Source organism: Rhipicephalus sanguineus, chromosome 3 (genome assembly GCF_013339695.2).
Source record: "Rhipicephalus sanguineus isolate Rsan-2018 chromosome 3, BIME_Rsan_1.4, whole genome shotgun sequence".
Classification (NCBI taxonomy): domain Eukaryota; kingdom Metazoa; phylum Arthropoda; class Arachnida; order Ixodida; family Ixodidae; genus Rhipicephalus; species Rhipicephalus sanguineus.
In genome coordinates this window covers 129,862,084-129,880,545 of record NC_051178.1, presented here as the reverse complement: position 1 = coordinate 129,880,545, position 18,462 = coordinate 129,862,084, and the positions used below count along the sequence as shown (strand labels likewise).

The 18,462-nt window shown below is 47.1% G+C and overlaps 1 protein-coding gene across 1 annotated transcript in view; it reads right to left on the bottom strand.

The window, feature by feature from the left end:
- Positions 1–18,462, bottom strand: part of LOC119387134 (proline-rich protein 36) — a 201,666-nt gene that overhangs the window by 52,734 nt on the left and 130,470 nt on the right. Inside the window, exon 5 of the mRNA XM_037654442.2 lies at positions 4,769–4,816. Within this exon, the coding sequence (XP_037510370.1) occupies positions 4,769–4,816 (48 nt within the window). The remainder of the gene's footprint in view (positions 1–4,768; positions 4,817–18,462) is intronic.

The following is an 18,462-nucleotide window of genomic DNA, read 5'->3' as shown; positions in this document are numbered from 1 at the left end:
TGCGCAGTCACGCAGCGAATATTCAGACAGGGTAGTATTTGTCGCATTTATTTTTTGCCTAGCCACATTTCCAAGTTTTTATAAGCAGGATGAAGACCATGACTTGGCGCAGCCCTTGCTGATCGAGCTAAGCTCGTGTACAGCCTGTCTTGAAAGACACCAGTAGTGATCGCGTACCTACGTAAGGAGGGCTTGCTCCCAGAGAAGCTAGCTGTCAGACATGTATTTGGCTCAACGCCTGGCTCATCTGCCTTCAGGCGACCTCGCAGCCATCATTTAATACATTGCTCGATTCCATTGACCATTTCATAAAAGACAGCATTCCGCTCTAGTTATCTCGACAGTATTCCTATATCAATCTTCGAAACTTACTGCCCCCCCCCCCCCCCCGAGGTAGCTTCGATTAATCATTCATAAAAATCACGCTTTTTTAAACGTATCCTATATTGTTAGCGCAAGACATGTATGCGTGGTGCATGATGATATGTGTGGTACACCAATCGAAAATGGCACACGAAAAGAATAAAAATATGCCATACCAAGAAGCATCCCAACAGCATAAAAAAAGGCAAAGATAGAGTTATAGAAGATCAAAATCCCAAGACCCCCTGATCACACTTTCAATTCGCTGCGGAGAAGCTGCGAGCGTTGTTAGAACTGAATATATCTTATAAACGCTTTTGAAATATCCTGCGAAAAGGAACACGAAAGCTTTTTTCGATCAACAACCAGACGTAGGAGAAGTAAGGTAAATGACACCAACACGTGTCTCTTACTGTTACCGATGTAATTACTACCAGGGTGTCGGAACGAAACGAAAACCGAAAACGAAAAACGAAAAAAAAAACGATATTTTGGACTGGAACGAAAACGTAACCGAAACTTTATCTATTATTTCGTTCCGGAGTGAAAACGAAATTTTTTCAATCGTTTTTCGGTTCACGAGAAAACTTCGCAATCCGGAGCAACTGAGCTCGTGCAATGTGAGCATATCTCAGGGTACGGTATTAGCGCGTACCTCAGGCAGGAATTCCAAAGTAAAGATATGTTGAAATTGTGCGAAAAACGAAAACAGTGGCAACCAGAGATGTTTATATTAACGCAAGTGGATTTTTGCGCGCCTGTCACGCAGGCCAGCGTAGAGAGGGCATTGTCGGCGCTGAAGTTTGTTACAGTGAAAGCTGTTATGAGATCATAACGGCTGATTTTGGCACCATAGTTGTCCACCGCCGCCGGTGTCCGTGACCGCTATCGCATGATATAAAAAAAATTAATGAGAAACAAATTTCTAGGATCGGATGGCATTTCAACTCGCGCCCTCTGCGTGGCAGTCGAGTCTTCCACCACAGTGCCACGCTAGTGCTTCTATGCTTGCGAGGAGCGCTTGACAAGCGTGAGTGCTGATGAGCAGTGCGGCCCAGTGTTCCGTGTTCGATACAAAGGCACAAGGTGCCCGAGCGGCGCACTATTCCAACTAATACCAGCAGATCTAGAGGGTCTTATTCCTCATTAACCAAATCTTATTTTTCTCCATATTCACAACCGCTCCAGACGCGTGACAAAACTGCTTAGTCTTCTTGAATACTACTTTTGTCAGCATAAAAATAGGCTACGTCGTCATTTTAGCATTAACACATTTAAGCATAAACAATATTAAAACACCACCATTCGTTAAAACATGCTGACCATGCAAATACTATAGGTAGCGGGAGAACTGCCCCTATGGTAATTAGTAGGGTGGTTGTACTGCACGAGATATGTAACCAAGCTTCTATCCCTCGACCTTGGTAATCTGTTTTGCGTACTCTTGCAGTTCTTAATGCATCTAATGACATCAGCTTTATGGGGCGTTCATTCTTTACTCAATAAAACTATCAAGATGCCTTTCTTACGTGGAGGAATTACATTGATGGAATTGAACTGCCCAGCCATTCCCGGAGTGCGAATGGGCTAAGTTTTTTTGATTCCGAGGAATTGAAAGGAATGGAATTGCGGCAAGTTCTAATTCCCCGCAACGGAATTGAAATGGAATGGAGGCGCCCGTTCCGTCACATTGCTTCCCACCCACTGCAAAGTGCTCAGCCATAATTCTTTATCGTCATCAGTCACAGCGCAAAGTGCACATAATGCCTTACAGATGTGTAGCGTGCACCACGAGACTCCGAAGAATGACGAAAAATGGCATAGTGGGAACTTCTCTACTTCAGAAGAATTGGGATGATTTATGGCGTAGTGGGTACCTTGCATGTGTACTTGTATTATTGCCCCAAGAGTCTCACTCCCCCCCCCCTCCCCCCAGCGGGCTCTACAAAGTCCGCTCTTCCAGCTTTCGTTGTGACTGTGCTGCGTGTGTCGCGCAGGCCTGGCGATCTCTTCATCAGAACAGCGGTCTCGCACATCAGAGAGTACACTCAATGACGTGCTGCTTCTGAGATCGTGCTCACTCCCTTGACACAAAGCATTAAGCCCACTAAAAAATTCGTATTTGTCTTTTGAGAAAATAAGTACTATGACTTTGAAATTAATACTGGTTTGTGCTAGTTGGTAGAAATTCGTGGTGCAGTTACTTCCGCTCCTCTGAAGAACGTATTTTACCCTTGTCCCACTTTCCTAAGAGCAGGGCAAGTAACTACATCACAAATCCAATGTTCGTTATGATTACCTTAACTTCACATTTTTCCATAAAAAAACCGTTACGAACCGTTACGGAACATTTTTTTTTTCGTTCCGGAACAGAAACGGAACGGAACTTTTTGCGGTGGAAACGAAACTAAAACCGAAACGAAAAACATTTCGTTCCGACACCCTGGTTGCTACTACGGTTAATTAAGCCTTAGAAGTTTTTCAGTATCAGAGACAGACTTTACACAATTTACTTAAGAAACCACGTGAAGTCTCTACGTGAAGCAAGCCACGAACCTCTAAAAGGTTTCCACCTCTTCTTTTCTTTTTGATATACGATACTCGAACGTTTGGAAATAACACAAAGATATGTCACCGACATGCTCCCAAGAAGGCACAGGGAGAAAATTAGGAGGCGTGTGACCACAGTGAGCTTAGCATTGTTTGTGAAGGTACGCTAACGTTTCTCCTAGTAGAGGTAACGCTGACGCAGTCGTCTCAAGATTAATTAAATACGGTATACAGCACCACAGCAAAACGCCCTTCCTGCATCCGCAGCATTCAGCAAAGATAGCAAATAAGCTAAGTCACCAAACGTTGCCAGCGCGTCGCAACAAGCTCAGCGTGTTCACGTGACGGTGCTCTTTCGAGCTTTATTCAAACACATTTCACCTTCCTGCTAAGCCATGTACTACGCAACACGCGTCTTCACACACGCGAAGCTGACATTCATATGCACGGCATTCACCTTTATAAATAACATTTTGAAAGAGAAACGTTTCTCACCACAACGTTGCTAACGAAGACACGTAGCGTTGGAAAAAAGCAAGAAAAAAAAAAAGAAGTAGCCGGAGCTATAGGACCACCGCCCAGGAAAAAAACGAACGCCGAGGAATATAAATCGCATTCCGCGCGTCGTTCGTATATCAAAGAGAATCGCGTAGCGAGAAGAAAACAAGCTTGCTACGTGACGTCCTACAAATACTCAAAACACGCAGCCAGAAATATACGGAGCAAATACAGAGTTCATCCTACGCGTCGGCCGCGCTTCAACGCATTCACGAGCGACAAGCTCGATGAAGCATTGTCAGGGAAGGAGCCACGGGTGAGCGCAACACAGTTCAACACCCCGTCGTGAACACAGGCGCTCGTGTGGCGTGTATGTACGCGCATGTATACCCTGTTTCGCGCGAGGAATCGCGAAGCAGCAGCTCAACGCTCGCGGTCCATAAATCTTCGTTTAAGCCGCTCGTCTGGGTGGCGCGCTGCTTTCGCCGCAGCGGACGTTCGTCGCGGCGGCGAGCTGAGGTTGTCCCTTTCCGGTTCAGCGGGTGAATGTCGATTCACATCCGACCACGGTGCGTCTCAGGGATCACGGGAGGACTCCACCTCTTGTCAAGAGGCTCAACGAATGCTCTCCTTCGCTTCCGTAAGTGCTCGCAGCTACGCCGCGGTGTAGTTGATGGCAGCATCAAATAAAAAAAAAAAAATAAAAAAAAGCTTTGCAGCAGAAACTGAATGGAATGTACTCGCGACGGCGCTAACAAGTACAAGAAAGGGAACAAACGCAGAGCCAAGCACACAGCGCCATCTCCTGCGGCCGGAAACGCGCCGGGGATTGTTAAATATCCCCGAGCTTCTTTTCGAGTCGTACTCCGTTGCAGAGAGATATCGCGCACGGATCGGAATCCTTTATAACTTCGAGTTGCATGTATATATATATATATATACAAACGAGAGCGAGGGAACCATCTCCAGACGCCCGAGCGATGGGCAAGGAGGCGGCGGTAGCGCGGCTCCTGCATGGAGCCAGGAGGCTTTCTTTCTTGAGGCGCGAAACGCGTTCAATTATTCAGCTGCGACTGAGAGCCGCCGACACTCACAACGCACTCACACACACCGCAAAACGAGAGCTCCACTGCGCATAGTTTCTCGTCGGTTCGATCGTGCCGAAAACCGCGGGCACCCGCAGAGGAGAGAAACTGAAGGGTGTAAACCCAATTTTTCTTACATTCTTTTCTTATTTTCTTTCTCACACGTGAAAGTCTCCCGCTTATCTTTGCTGCATGCACCGTATATCAGATATCTCGTTTCGTCCAGCGCATTACGAATTTACTCGAGAGCACGCATAAGTCTTCACACTCACCCGACCTAGATGGGGAGAAATGGGGGGAGCATTCACTTCGTTGCTGTCCTGCGAGAAGAGAGAGAGAGAAAAAAAAAAGGAGAGCGTAAGAAATAGAAGCAGGCGTTCGCGGTTTTCGTATTAATTTCAGACGCTGCAAGGTGTTCGCTTCATCGTTATTCATCATTATCAGCCTACAGCAGGACGAAGCGCTCTCTTAAAGATGTTCAATTTACCCTATCCAGCTGGCATTGGATAGGGTAAATTGATGATATACCCTCCTATCGCCCTATCCAGTGCGAGCTGATTCCATATCGTCCCTGCGAACTTCTTAATTTCGTCACTACATCTAACTCGTTGCCGTCCTCGGCTGCGATTCCCACCCTTGGTATCTATTCCGTTACTATAAGTGACCACCGGTTGTCTGTCCCATGCATTACGTGACCGGTCAAGGTCCATTTCCTTTGCTTAAGTGTGCTTTTAAAAACGTAAAACCGTAAGATTACATTAGGTTTTGTCATAAAACGTGAACGCGCACTAAAGCAAAGCGTGTTATATTAATGCCATGCTGTATTGCCTCGGTGAGACCTGCATTATGCAACTTTAAAGCCTAGAAACAACAGCGTTGTAAGTGGTGACTAAGCTAGTGAAAATAAACACAACGATGTGCATTTTTGGTAGCAACAGAGGCATTCAGCGAACCCCATTCGCATCAAGACTGTACGTATTACAAACGTCACACCAACACTTCGCGACAGAACTTGACGCATGGAAGGCGTCAGTGAACTCGACGTTGCCATGCCATCTTTATTGGTTTCATTTCGTTCTCATTATTTTATTTATTTTAGCATCATAAATTCTTTTTTCCATTGTTTTTGATACCTAATATATACAGCGTGAAACAAACAATCAGTGAAAAGCAGGAAGATTCTCCAGGAAAACAAAAAGTTATGGATTGAGGTGCTTCCTACGTCAGTCTTTACAAAGCAGCCCATGCGCAACAGAAGAGAAGAGAACGCGCGTGTATAGCCATCTCATGTAAAGCATTTGTTCGAATATTGTTTTTTTATGCGACGCGTGGTTTCTAGCTGTGCGAGAAGATCGGCTAAAGGTTCAACAACTCAACCCGTTTTACGAGTTTACGCGCGAAATGTCACAAATTAATGCGCGAGAAAATGACCCATCACCGAGCACCAGTCGCGTACTCCAAACAAAGAACGACACTACTACACTTTCATGACAGCTTCCGTTGCGGAAGGGTATTATTTATAAGCCGGATTAGTTCCCGCAGTATGAGGGTCTTGCAGCACATTGATAACACGAGCTACCGGGCGATCACTATAACACGTTAGGGCGCAGAAAATATCCTGCCCAGCCGTGCCCCGTGCGCGGTGCGTCTCACGCTCAGTTAAGCCCGCATTATTGCTCCGGCATCGTATACGATCCCACCTTAAAACGCGTTGCCATCGGACACGCGAACTCGGGAAACAGATCAACTGCGTAAGCCTCTCAACGCGGGGGAGTAAATCGTATTAATTATACGCCTAACAAGTGTACAGCAACAATTCCCATCAGCGGCTATTAACGAGACGAAACGGCCAAACAAATGTTTAACTGATAGGCAGAGAGAATTGGGGCGAAACTGTTCTCCGTTGAGAAAGACATCCGTTGAAGGCCTATGCTAGTCGCATACACGCGTTCCGTTTCGAGCCATTAGGCGCCTAATTAACCATACGCTCTGGAAACGCACGCCCCGCCAGATGCCGATCGCCAAAGCGTGCCGTTATAAAAAGAAGAAGCGCGGGGCTCAAACAACCACACGAGCACCATAACACAGCGCATCCCAAGAGCAAGCATCGAGAAGCTACGCTTTATTTTTCTTTTTTTCTTTTTAATATTGCCCGAGAAAGCGTGGCGTTCTATTCGGGGATGGCATACGCTAATCCCTCTAGCGCTCCGCGCAATCGCGCTCGCCTCGACGGGCTGCAAAATGGTGCTGTTTCCGCCACAACGGCTATAAAGGCATTTTCCTTATCAAACCATAGGTTAATTTAATGACGGAGCGGCAAGAGCGATAAGCATTTAATCTATTAGAAGGCATCCGCCCTTTTGTCATTATTTTCGGACATTTTCGTTGTTGCATAATGGAGCGCGATACCGGCTGGAAAGCAGCTGACGCAAAAATACTAAAACGAAAACTAAAGTGAAGCAGACGGTGGCCGCGTTTCGTGGAATGCAAAGAGCGCCTGCACGCTAATTACACGGCGGAAGCGACTGGTGCAGCGTCATTGCTTCGCGTCATTTGCTCGGCTTGCAGTCGCTATACTTTGTCATTCGAAAAACAGCAGCAGAAATGCGATTAGCGAAGCGAGAACTGATTCTACGCATGCTTCATAATTTAAGGGGGAAGGAGGTTGGAAGCATCTCGATCACGAAACAAAAAAACTGCGATATTCGTACACGTTAGGCGCATGCCTCATTATATATCAATCTGAACAGCATCAACTCCATAAAATAAATGAAACATTTTGCTAAAAGAAGGTTGGCATGCAAACACTGACACTAGTGGAGATATCAAGACAACACAAACGCCGACTAACGTAAAGGCGCACTGCGACAGAAAAGAAAATAGACGCAATAAACTAGCTGGAATGCGCAGGTAAGTTTTTGTGTCTATTTTATTTTCCGCCGCATTGTGCCTTTTCAGTTCACGCAATAAACACTACTATGCACAGTATCATATTCTACATCTTCACTCTCACACACATGCCTGCATGTGTGCGTGTTTGAAAATACGGTGAATAAGCTCAGCGCTCGTCTACGCCGCAACCTGTTTACTGCACGAGACTCAGCAATGCGCAGTTCGTTCATAGCGATGGATGCTGCCTTAGAAGACAGCAAGTAAGTATAACCGTCTAATGCATTCCTATTACAACGGGAGAGCTTCGTTCATGAGAGGAGTTCCAGCCCTGTCTCTGGTAGAAAAAAAAATATCCCGCAGGTATGCCATTCGTGCAAGCAACGAGTCTTACGAGAAGCAAGGCATGCGCGCCGCTAATGCTTTTTTTTTATTTTAATGGGAATCAGGCATCTCAGAGGAATTCGAGCAGGGTTTCAGACGCGCTATATCAGTCAACTTTTGTTGTCAGAATGACAAGTATTTCCGAGATAAAATTAGAAAAAAAATGTGTAGCGATATACATTAGGATATACGAACTATTTAATACAGCTGTAGTGAAGGCGAATACAGCATTAATTATTTACGAACGAAATGTATAGGTTGCGGGAAGCTTGTCGTATTTACTCGTATTCCACCTCTTCCGGCTATAGTGTGGGCTAACTGCCGGCTAACGTTGTCTACTTTTGGGTATTCGCTGTTATTTAAGAATGTAATAAAATATAAATGTGTACTACCTACCATGCATCGAATTCAACCCAACAACATCGATGCTTCGCACACTACGACAACCCTTCTTAGGATATATCGCCGCCATTTTTTTCCCCATCTTTATGTGCATTTCCGGCGCATTTCTGAGAGACCTCGATAATAATAACATTATTTTGAGTAGGAAAAAAATAAAAAGACATCAGCTACTCCTGTGAACTACCGTTACACAGGACTTCTATGTGAGAAGTGGGTCCCAGTGTGTTCAGCGAATTTCCCCAGTGGCATTTCAAGAGGGACATAAAGAAGGAAAACGGCAAGACATGTTTCAGTAAGGCTCACCGCGCATTGCGACTACGGCATTCAGAAGCAGTGAAACAAGCAGCACAAAAGTGAGATGTAACGCACAATGTCTTGACTATCGGTCAGTGATTTAATCAAATGGCGTAATACGTACTGAACTTCGGAAGAGGTTTTATAGGCCTAATAGCATAAAGGATGGTACGAGGCGAGAACGCAAAGCGGGCGACTTGCAAGAATTTGGAACCAAACAAGAGCTCCGACGATACTCAGTGCCACATTCAGTGACACGAAGGAGCTGTACGTACTGAAGAGTGAAAACACAACAATCTCTAGGTGATTTGCTTGTTACTATCCTGCCGATCATTGTGTTCGATATCGCGGCTTGTACTTTGGCTCCTATTACTGTTTTGAGCCCCGGTAGTGTTAGTGTGGGCATTGATTTTAATATTTATCTGTAAGTGTAAAACCTAAAACGATTGCATACGTTACACTTGGGATCGTTTATGTTATGTAATCTGATAAATGAGCCCGCTTGCATTACTGAAGATAACCGCATTCTATATTCGGCAAGAAAATTATGCATTATTCGCGAAGAAGAACGTCTCTGCAGAATAGCATGATACGCTTAGACGACAATTTTCTTTTGTTTTTGCAGAAATCGGTCACTAGTAGGTATCCCCAAGATTGATGGCACAGTTCATGTAGGAAACAAAACGAAGATTTTCAGCGATGTATTTGTCACCTAGTATACTACTGTCAGGTTGTCGTGCGCCATATTACAGAGGAATGAAATGTCACGCTGCCCTGAAATACACGAGCAGTCGTACGCAGCTGAGTTGAGCCCGTAAGGTAACCGCATAACCTGAACTACTTGAACGCGAAGTCGGCATGTGGTATATACGAGGCAGCATATTGCGCACATAAATCTTTCTCTGACTACTGACTCCCGACACGCCACGCCGTATAATTTGGCCACATATTACACCAAACTAGATTGCGACCAACAAGAATCGTCGACTTCGCTACTGCGGACCGAAGCAACGCGCGCGATATTACTGACAGCGCGATGGAATAAACTAATCTATCTTTATGAATGAGTCGAAAGGCCGCCAATCTCACCTTTCGTCTGGCAACAACACTGCGACAGGAAGAGGCAAGAACCGCCTTTAGAGTTCCGGTCGGCGCTACGCAATTTCCTGTCCCCCACTTGCGCGCGCTCTTCGACAACTATCCCGGCAGCACTCGCACTGACCGGTGTAACAACAGTTGAGTGAGCGTTCGCGGGCTCGAGGAACCAGTAATCCTCGGTGCCGCCTCCGGGACAGCGGACTGACGACGACGCGGACTTCTTCTTCGCCTTTCGGTCCACGTCGCCCAGACAGGTCTGGCTTCGTTGCAGCAGCGGTCGCCGACGCCAGAAGGTCGACGTCCCGCCGGCCTCGGGACGCCGCGTCGTTCGACGTCGCGTCGATGCGCCAACGACTGCCGTCGACTGTTGGGAAGGCGACGCCTTCTCCCCGACGGTGCCGTCCGCGCTCGAAGACGCACGAATCTCGGGCAACCTCACGGCGTCCATGTCACAAGCGCGCACAAAGAGGCCGCGGTTGCAGTCGGAGCTGTCACGACTTCATCCTGATCCAAAGGGAGATTCCTTCGAATTATGTACTTCGAATTGAAGGCGCTGAGACAATGGCGTCGCCTTGATCTCACGAAAAAAAAAAAGCACAGCTTCAATGGTTCTATTCTCTCAACAACGTAGACTAGCACCCATGTTGCAACGTCGCATTGCACTACAGAAGAGACGAGACATCCGGACAACGGCAGCACCGGACGGAAGCGTCAGAGTGGTCCCTCTCACTGTGGCGCTGTCGACGCCAGCCCCTCGTGGACGCTTTGCCGGCTCCCACAATGCGTCACAGGGAGATCCCACCACCAACTGCACCCGAGACTCCCCCTACTTTGCAAAGGAAGGGAAGCGCGGGAGCTGTGGGGACGCAGTGCACGCGGCGCGCACTTGCCGCCAGCAACACTTTTTGTCTCCCCACCATCTATGGACCCTCAGTCTTTGCTCGAGGGAACGACGCGCGCCACTCCGAGCACGCCGCTTTTCCCTACGTTGACGAAAGCCGCCGCTGGCGGTGGTGGTGGTGGTGGTGGTTGATGGCGAAACCGAGCGCCGAACGATGACGAAGCGAGAGCACCGCCAGCGCCTTGTTTCCCACTCTGTCTTCGCCCGACTCTCCCTCTCCGTATCTGACTACCCTCCTCGCACTGCATCACATGGCGAGAGACTGACTCGGGACCGCCGGCGCAGCGATGACTCATGCGAGTGGCCGCCGGCCGCCGAAGTCACGTTCTTCGATTCGCGCACAGCAAAACGCGCGGACATTAAAATAAGGGGAGCGCCTGTACCAGGAACGAAAAAAAAAAGGTTGGGAGGAAAGAGAGAGAGAAAGGGCAACAATCGACCGAAAACGGCACTCCAAATCAGATAAACAAACACACACGCAGGGGCAAACGGCAAGGTAATCAGGGCATCCCCAGGAGTGCAACCTCGCGTAGCTGCCTGTATTGATACGCAGTTAGTCGAAGCAAAAAGGAACACAACCTGTCTCGAAGACCACGCTTGCAACGGGCTAAAACTTCTGCACAGGCTTCGCGTACTGGTATTCGAACGGCTAGGCGGGTTCTTCGACTCTGAACAAATTGCATCAGAGATGGCTTAGAGGTGCAGAGAAAATGAAAAAGGGACTGCAGCGCCGTTATATTTGGGACCGGCCAGCGAGCACGCCCCTCAGTGCGTGGCGCAACGGAGCTGTAGCAACCGGCGGTCACTGACACGTGCTCCAGAGGTAATCGGATCGATAGGCGCAAAATGTGCTCGCGCTCTGCCGCGCTCAGTTTAAATGCTCGCTCCTGAAGGAAGATTCGATCTGCCGTTGCTACACCAAAAACTACAAAGATGAAGCCCAATTTTCTGTTTCACTTTCGCAAACCTATAATCGATGCTTCCTAAAATATTTACTCACCAAAGCTACACTGGCAAGAGGGACGTGAGACTGCAAGACTTTCCATTTGAATGCGTCAAATTAATACATAGCGGTGACTGCTATGTATAATAAAAAAAACGTAGCAAAGATTTCCCAAAGCAAACTCCTCAAGGAGACTAGAAGATAACGCGAAATGAAATTGACCTCTCGTGAACAAAAAATAGATGGATGGATATCAGGAGGATATCCTGTGAAGCGAGGCGGCAGCTGATAGCGCCAGACTGGTTATTTTCGCTTTTCTTCTGCGCTCATTACGCGTGCTTAAGATCCGTGGTTATAGTACTAACGAGCCATCGGATTCGGTGAAAGCTTGCCGTCATAAGGACAATTTTATTTAATCTTGTGCGTCTGTTCTCCGCCTTTGCGACATCTATCCTGTGGCATCCTTTTACTATTTTTCACCTCCGTATACATTAAGCTTTCCTCTATAATGCCTTACTAAAGCGCAAGGCGTCGGCAAGAGAACTACGTTCTTATTGACCTTTGGATGGACACTGCATTGACCTTTGGGTGGGCACGATAGATTTGCAGGCTAACATGATAAATAAGTCCCACGGCTCGTGCCTTATATTTACACGCAGCGCATATATAGCCGCAATCGGCAAATGTTGCCTTATTTAACACCGCGTTATCAGACATCTTGATTTAGCGTTGACTTATAGCAAGTGTTTGCTCGGTCGGAGACCGACTCACTTAAAGGGACACTAAAGAGAAAACCAAATTTTCTCGCATTAGTAAATTACTTTTTCACAATACCGCGAGAAGACGCTTCGTAAGCAAGAAAAAGCGCAATATAAAATGCGGTTGGCGACGCCACTTTGAAGTTTCCGCACCAAGCGCTATGACGACATATATTTTGCAGGCGTCTACTAAGACTTATGCCTTTCCTACTTGGTAAAAATGAAGTACATTGTCCTCTGAATGGGCCAGAGACTTAACGTAGCAAGTTTCAGAAAATTTCGTTGTGCCAATGTTCCCAAAATACGAAAAACACACTTTGCAATCCGTGACGTCACGCACGGAGATTTCGGCGCGAAATTTAAGAATAAGACTTTGACCTTGATTTCCTCCTCTATTATTAAAGCTATGGTGGTGAAATTAACGGCATTAAGGTTTTCATAGTAATATTTAACAATATAAACCAATTCATTGCTTCACTTTATATAGTGTCCCTTTAATTTATATGCATGCTGATTAAAAGAAGGTTGTTTTTTTTTGATCGAGAGAATGATTTATGCAGACATACGACAAACAGCGAGTACATGCCGCCGTAGCCGCCTCCAATTAATGCCTACGCTGTTGCTTTCAAAACGTAATTACAGTAGGACGAAGCGACGCGCGTACGCAAATCGACCGTCTCGCTCGCTCACCGCTGTCTCCACGCCTCAATCGTCACCAGGTATACATACCTTGTCCGGAGACAACGGGGCGAAAAATCGAGGGAGGAATGACGTCACCGAATGCCGTGACGCAATCCACAAATGTTTGCAGACAAAGCGGTAGGAAGGGAGCGAAGCCGCGGCTGCCAACACGCACGAAAGCAGCACGCCACCGGACTATACTCCGCGGAGTTATGTCCCCACGGGGCCAAGGTGGGTACGGCAATCAAAAGCAACTTCCGTATCTCACGGGGAAATAGGGGAGCGAGAATATGAACGCGCGCAGCAGAGACACTCGGGAGAAAGCAAAAACGGTGAAATGACGACACGAAAAGCGGGCCGCAGAAAGAAGGAGGCAAGGCGGGAGGGATGGGGGGGGGGGGGGGGAGGAGAAAAAGAAACTCGGTGGTGGAGGATGGCGCGCCACGCAAGGAGCTTTAAGGAGGAGTTCTGGATCAGCGCGGAGAGAAGACGACCAATCAATAATGCGGTGACGTCAGTCCCAATACCGAAATAAAAAAAAAAAGACATGTAGGTTAGCGCGGCACCTTCGGCGAGAAGCTCTAAAGATTAGAGAGAGAGAGGCGAAGGGAGCGATATATTTGCAGGCTGTAGAGCACGTTTGTTTGGGCGTTCGATCCCTTGTTTGTCCGCGCAGGCGTAAAAGTGGGTGTTTACAAGCGCGGAGTGTTGTGGCCGGCTAAAGAGCCCAAGTAAGGAGCACGGTTCCGTTCTTCGACAGTTCCCGAGAGAGAGAGAAAGAAATAGTAGAGAAGGAAAGGCAGGGAGATTAACCGGTTTAGGACAACCGGTTTGCTACCCTACATATGGAAACTGGATAGGGGAGATTGAAGGATGGAGAGCAAAGAGAGAGAGAAAGACAGCACATAACACAACACACACACACAGTAGTTCCGGAGATGTAAGCGTAAACAAGGGATTGGAGAATGAAAAACTAACCGTCTTAGTCAAAATAGGAGAAATTGCGCGCAAACAGCCTTGGCGAGTTTATTAAAAGACGCTAGGAAACTTCTTTCACACGTCCACGAAAGTGGATAATAAACTCACCTATAGGTATGGTATGGGGGGCGGGGGGGGGGGTCCAATCTACAAGGCTTTTCATTAGTGAGTGCTCTTTGCCATCGGCTGACCACTTCCTCCCTTGAAAATACGGCCGGCATCGCAATTTGCTAACATCTGCTCTTATGAGGAGTTCTCGTTCAAGTTCCGAATTGCTCGCATGAACTCGGTGCGCCAACTTGTGCCGCAAAAAAAAAAGAAAAAAAAAGAAAGGAGATTGGATCACACATGCTCTGGCTGTACCCAGCCCTTAATGCCTCGTCACCCATCACGAAGGAGCAATGGGGGGAATCCCTGAAGAGCAGCAGTCTTCACACTCAACTCCAGGCCGTCCAGAGGGTCCACGACATCGCGACGGAACTTCGACTTCCGGACCCATCGTGGTTGGAGCCACCGATTTGATCTGGGGGGGGCCTCCGGCTCCCCTAGATATCAGTTCCTCAGGACTCCGATAAAGTTCTTGTCATGTCACGTGGAATGGAGCTTCGTCATAAACTAGCCAAAGGAAGTGGAACAAATAAGTGATAATATCAACGACAGTGCAATACTCAAAATGAGTGACGTCGCATGTTCAAACGATAGGTCGGCAATGACCCAGAGGCATCACCTCTGCGGCGGCAGGGTAGAGGGTCACATATACTCGAACGCTCGCTTAAAAACGGGGACACATTCTCTCTCTTTCTGTGTGTGCATGCGCGCGTATGCAGAGGCTTCATCATCTTTTTTTTCAGCAGTACGAAGCGGCATGACAACCTACACGAACGAAAAAAAAGCCCATTGTGCACAGCTACTGGCCGAGTGAAAACAATACAACTGACAGCGAACACAAATACCAAGACTCCACCATGAAAAGCACCATGTTTTGAGAAGAAAGCGATCTTCTTCAGCTTGGAAACGACGTCATAAAATGTCTTCAGTGCTCCCACGCAATACGGAAGTAATTTCTGGGCCATCGCGCAACAGGAAATGGGTGTCCGCCAACGACGAGCGTGGGCACGGAGAGGAAGACGACGTCATGGCTGATCCGACCCCTCCGGGTAGAACAGAGAGCATACAGAAACGCAGGCGCAACTCGGCGGCAGTTTTCCACTGCTACGCTAGCTGGCCAGGTTTAAAGGTACAAAGCAGCTATTCCGAAGACAAAGTTTTGGAAATGAAAGTAGATCTTCAAGGTTTGTATCCAGAAAAGCTTCTTAAGTTAAAACTGTAGCGGAAGAGAACTGAAAGCTGCGTGCATTAGGCCTCAGCCTTTTTTTCTATTGAGCCTATAAAAAATTAAGAACCCGAGAAAATAAAAATAACCGTCTGCTAAGCATGCCCTACATATGCTTTGTCGTTGAGAAAGAAAGAAAGAAAGAAAGAAAGAAAGAAAGAAAGAAAGAAAGAAAGAAGAGAAAGAAGAAAGAAAGAAGAAGGAAAGAAAGAAAGAAGACAAGAAAGAGAGAAAGAAAGAAAGAAAGAAAGAAAGAAAGAAAGAAAGAAAGAAAGAAAGAAAGAAAGAAAGAAAGAAAGAAAGAAAGAAAGAAAGAAAGAAAGAAAGAAAGCGACACTCCGCCACAGGTGTATTTTTTTATTCGAATAAAATGATGGTATATGCTGTGTTACAGTTACTCTGTAAGAATTGTTTTGTAAATCAGCAAACATGGCTGCGACGGAGCTCGGAAACGCCGACACATATTACATGCTCAGGCGAAAGCTGCTTCTCGCTCTCATAGCATGGGTATCGGTCCTAAGTTTTTGTCGTCACTTTTGCTAACAGAAACTACAACTACAAAAAAGAAATGAAAAAAAAAAGTTGAATGTACAAAAAAAAAAAGAAAAAACGCCAGGCTTGCGCGGAAAGCGTAGCACAGTCGCAGCGAAAGCTTGAAAGGCGGCATTTCTAGAGCCCGTTATAAACTCTATTGTGGCTACTAATACAAGTACATTAGCAACGTACCCACTACGCCACAAATCATAATTTTTGTGAAGTTGGGAAGCACCCACCACGACATTATTCGTCATTCTGCGGAGAAGCGAGGTACCATCTGTAAGGCATTATGAGCAGTTTCTTGATGCGACGGCTGATGACGATGAAGAATTATGACTGAGCCTTTTGTAATGGGTTGGAAGCTTTAAAGGACCCACTAGTAACGTAATTCGCATTGTGTGACGCCCGGTCGTTATTTCACTCTCCACGCTTTATAACATACGCTAACGTGAGAAAGAGATAGAGAGAGGAAATTAACTTTATTGAGACCCTGAGGAAATGGATCATGGGAGCCTTATGGGCTTTCTTGGCAACCAATAGAAGTGCACTTGTGAGGAACCCACTACGCTATAAATCATCATAATTTTTGTGAAGTAGGGAAGCAGCCACTATGCAATTTTTCGTCATTCTGCGGAGAACCGCATGGTACCTGCTAAACACCTGTAAGGCATTATGTGCACTTTGTTGATGCTGTGGCTGATGACGATGAAGAGTTATCGCAGAGGCCTTTGTAATGGGTTGGAAGCATTCAACAACCCACTCGTTGCGCAATTCGCATTGTGTGACGCCTGGTTACAGAATTCGCGTTGTGTGACGCTTGGTTATTATTTTACTCTTCTACCACGCTACATTACATATGTTAATGTGGTTCTTTCGCGACATGAAGCCTGTATAGGGTCTTTTTGCAAAGCAGTGTCAAGCACCCGCATGGCTCTGAGGTAGAACACTAGGCTTCCACGCAGAGGACCCATGTTCGAACCTTGTTCCATCCTGGATGTATTTATTTCGTGTTTTTTTTTTTTTTCGAGCGATAGTGGTTAAGGACACCGGCGGCGGACAACTACGGCGCCAAAAACGGCCCTTGTTGTGATCTCATAACAGCTCTCGCTGTAAAAATGTAAAAGACAAATCCAGAACTGTGTTCTAGCCTGCGGTAGAAATTCTAGCAAGCTTCGGAAACCAGTTAAGGAAGTTCTTTGACTCAAACAGAACATCGTTCTTCACCGCGATAAAAGGACCTGTGAGTATCTCCAATTAATCACACGGAAGAAATCTGCACCACCAAATTTACCCGGAAGCATAGTTTCCGAGCAGAAAATAATGCGTCATCGGATCCATTCTGAGGCTGTCCGCTTGTGCAGTCCTGTGACCTTAAAATCGATCTACGTTAGCTTACGAAAAAACAGACAGCATAAATCAATAAACACAACAAAAACACATCGAACCGCATAGAAATGCCAACGTATAGACACTCTTGCCGCAAGTTAAGCGGATCTCTTTAGGAATGTTAAGTACGCTGAGTTTCATTCCGCTCGGTTTCCTAGCATCAACGAGGACGAAGAAGCAGTATATATATATACTTCATTTCTTGTGCGTGTTTGTGTGATTTCAAAGTTAACGTGGTGCACCCCTTTTTGGTCTCGGTCTCGCTTTTCTCCCTCAAAACAGGAACCTTCCGCCTTACAAATTTCTTCTATTACGCGACGAGAAAAAAAAAAGAGGAAGAAAAGGAAAACATGACACTAGGAAGTAGTGAGACGGCCAGCGCGGGCAGAACTACACGGCAGTGAAACATAAAAGAAAAACACGTATCTATCTGCTTCCCTAAATGCCTTTCAGAAGACCAACTGAACACCAATCACGGCCCAAGCGGGAAGGGGAATAGAAAAGGGGACGAGGGGGGGGGGGGTACCTTTAAGAAGTAAAGGCAAGACGGTGAGATGGGGAGGAAAAAGAACCGAGGCTACCGCTCCTTCTCCTCCTCGTTCGCCGGCAAAGGATGCGGAAAGGTCACCCAGGCAGGGATGACTCATCCTCAGGATCGATAAAGAGACGCTAGTGGTGGCGCCTGGCGAACGGCTTCCCCGCGCAGCAGCACACACACACTCAAGAGACGCACGCACGCGGGCTAACGCGCATGCGCCAACCCTGCGACGTTGATGATGATGACCATGAGAGTGCCGCGCCATGCCACCGGCGGCCGCCCACACACACATCACCCCTCGACCTCCTCCTTCACAAGCCTCCACCCGCCGTTTGGGTCAGCTGTATGCAGTCCGTGGTGGAGAAAGGCGCGCTGCGCTTCACGCTTTGCGCCTGGCCGACAACGACCGTTCGCACTTCGGCGAGGAAGGGGACGCGACACGGCTCGGTTTGATGTGGTAGAAAACGGGGTGGATCATCAGCGAGGAGCGATGTCGTTAGGCTTGAAATGGCCCCAGAAAAAAGGGTTTTTAACTGGAGCGCGTTCAGATTTTGTTGGTTCTAAAAAGAAGGTTCAGCGTGGATTTCGGGTCGTGCGAGAGCATCGATCAACAGCAATCGATAACAGACGCTTAAGACACTTTTCTTATTTTATTTATAAAGCCCATGATTAGGAGAAAAAGTTCAGAGCGTTACACAGGAAACCACAGATTCTGCGATTGAGCTCACAGGTCCGGTTACCAGCCAGAACGCCCCTACTCCAGTGTTCGATAATGTGAAGGATCTCGTGGCAACGAGTCTTTCAAGCACACGTTAAATAGCAGCAGGAGCTCGCCTGCTGCCGC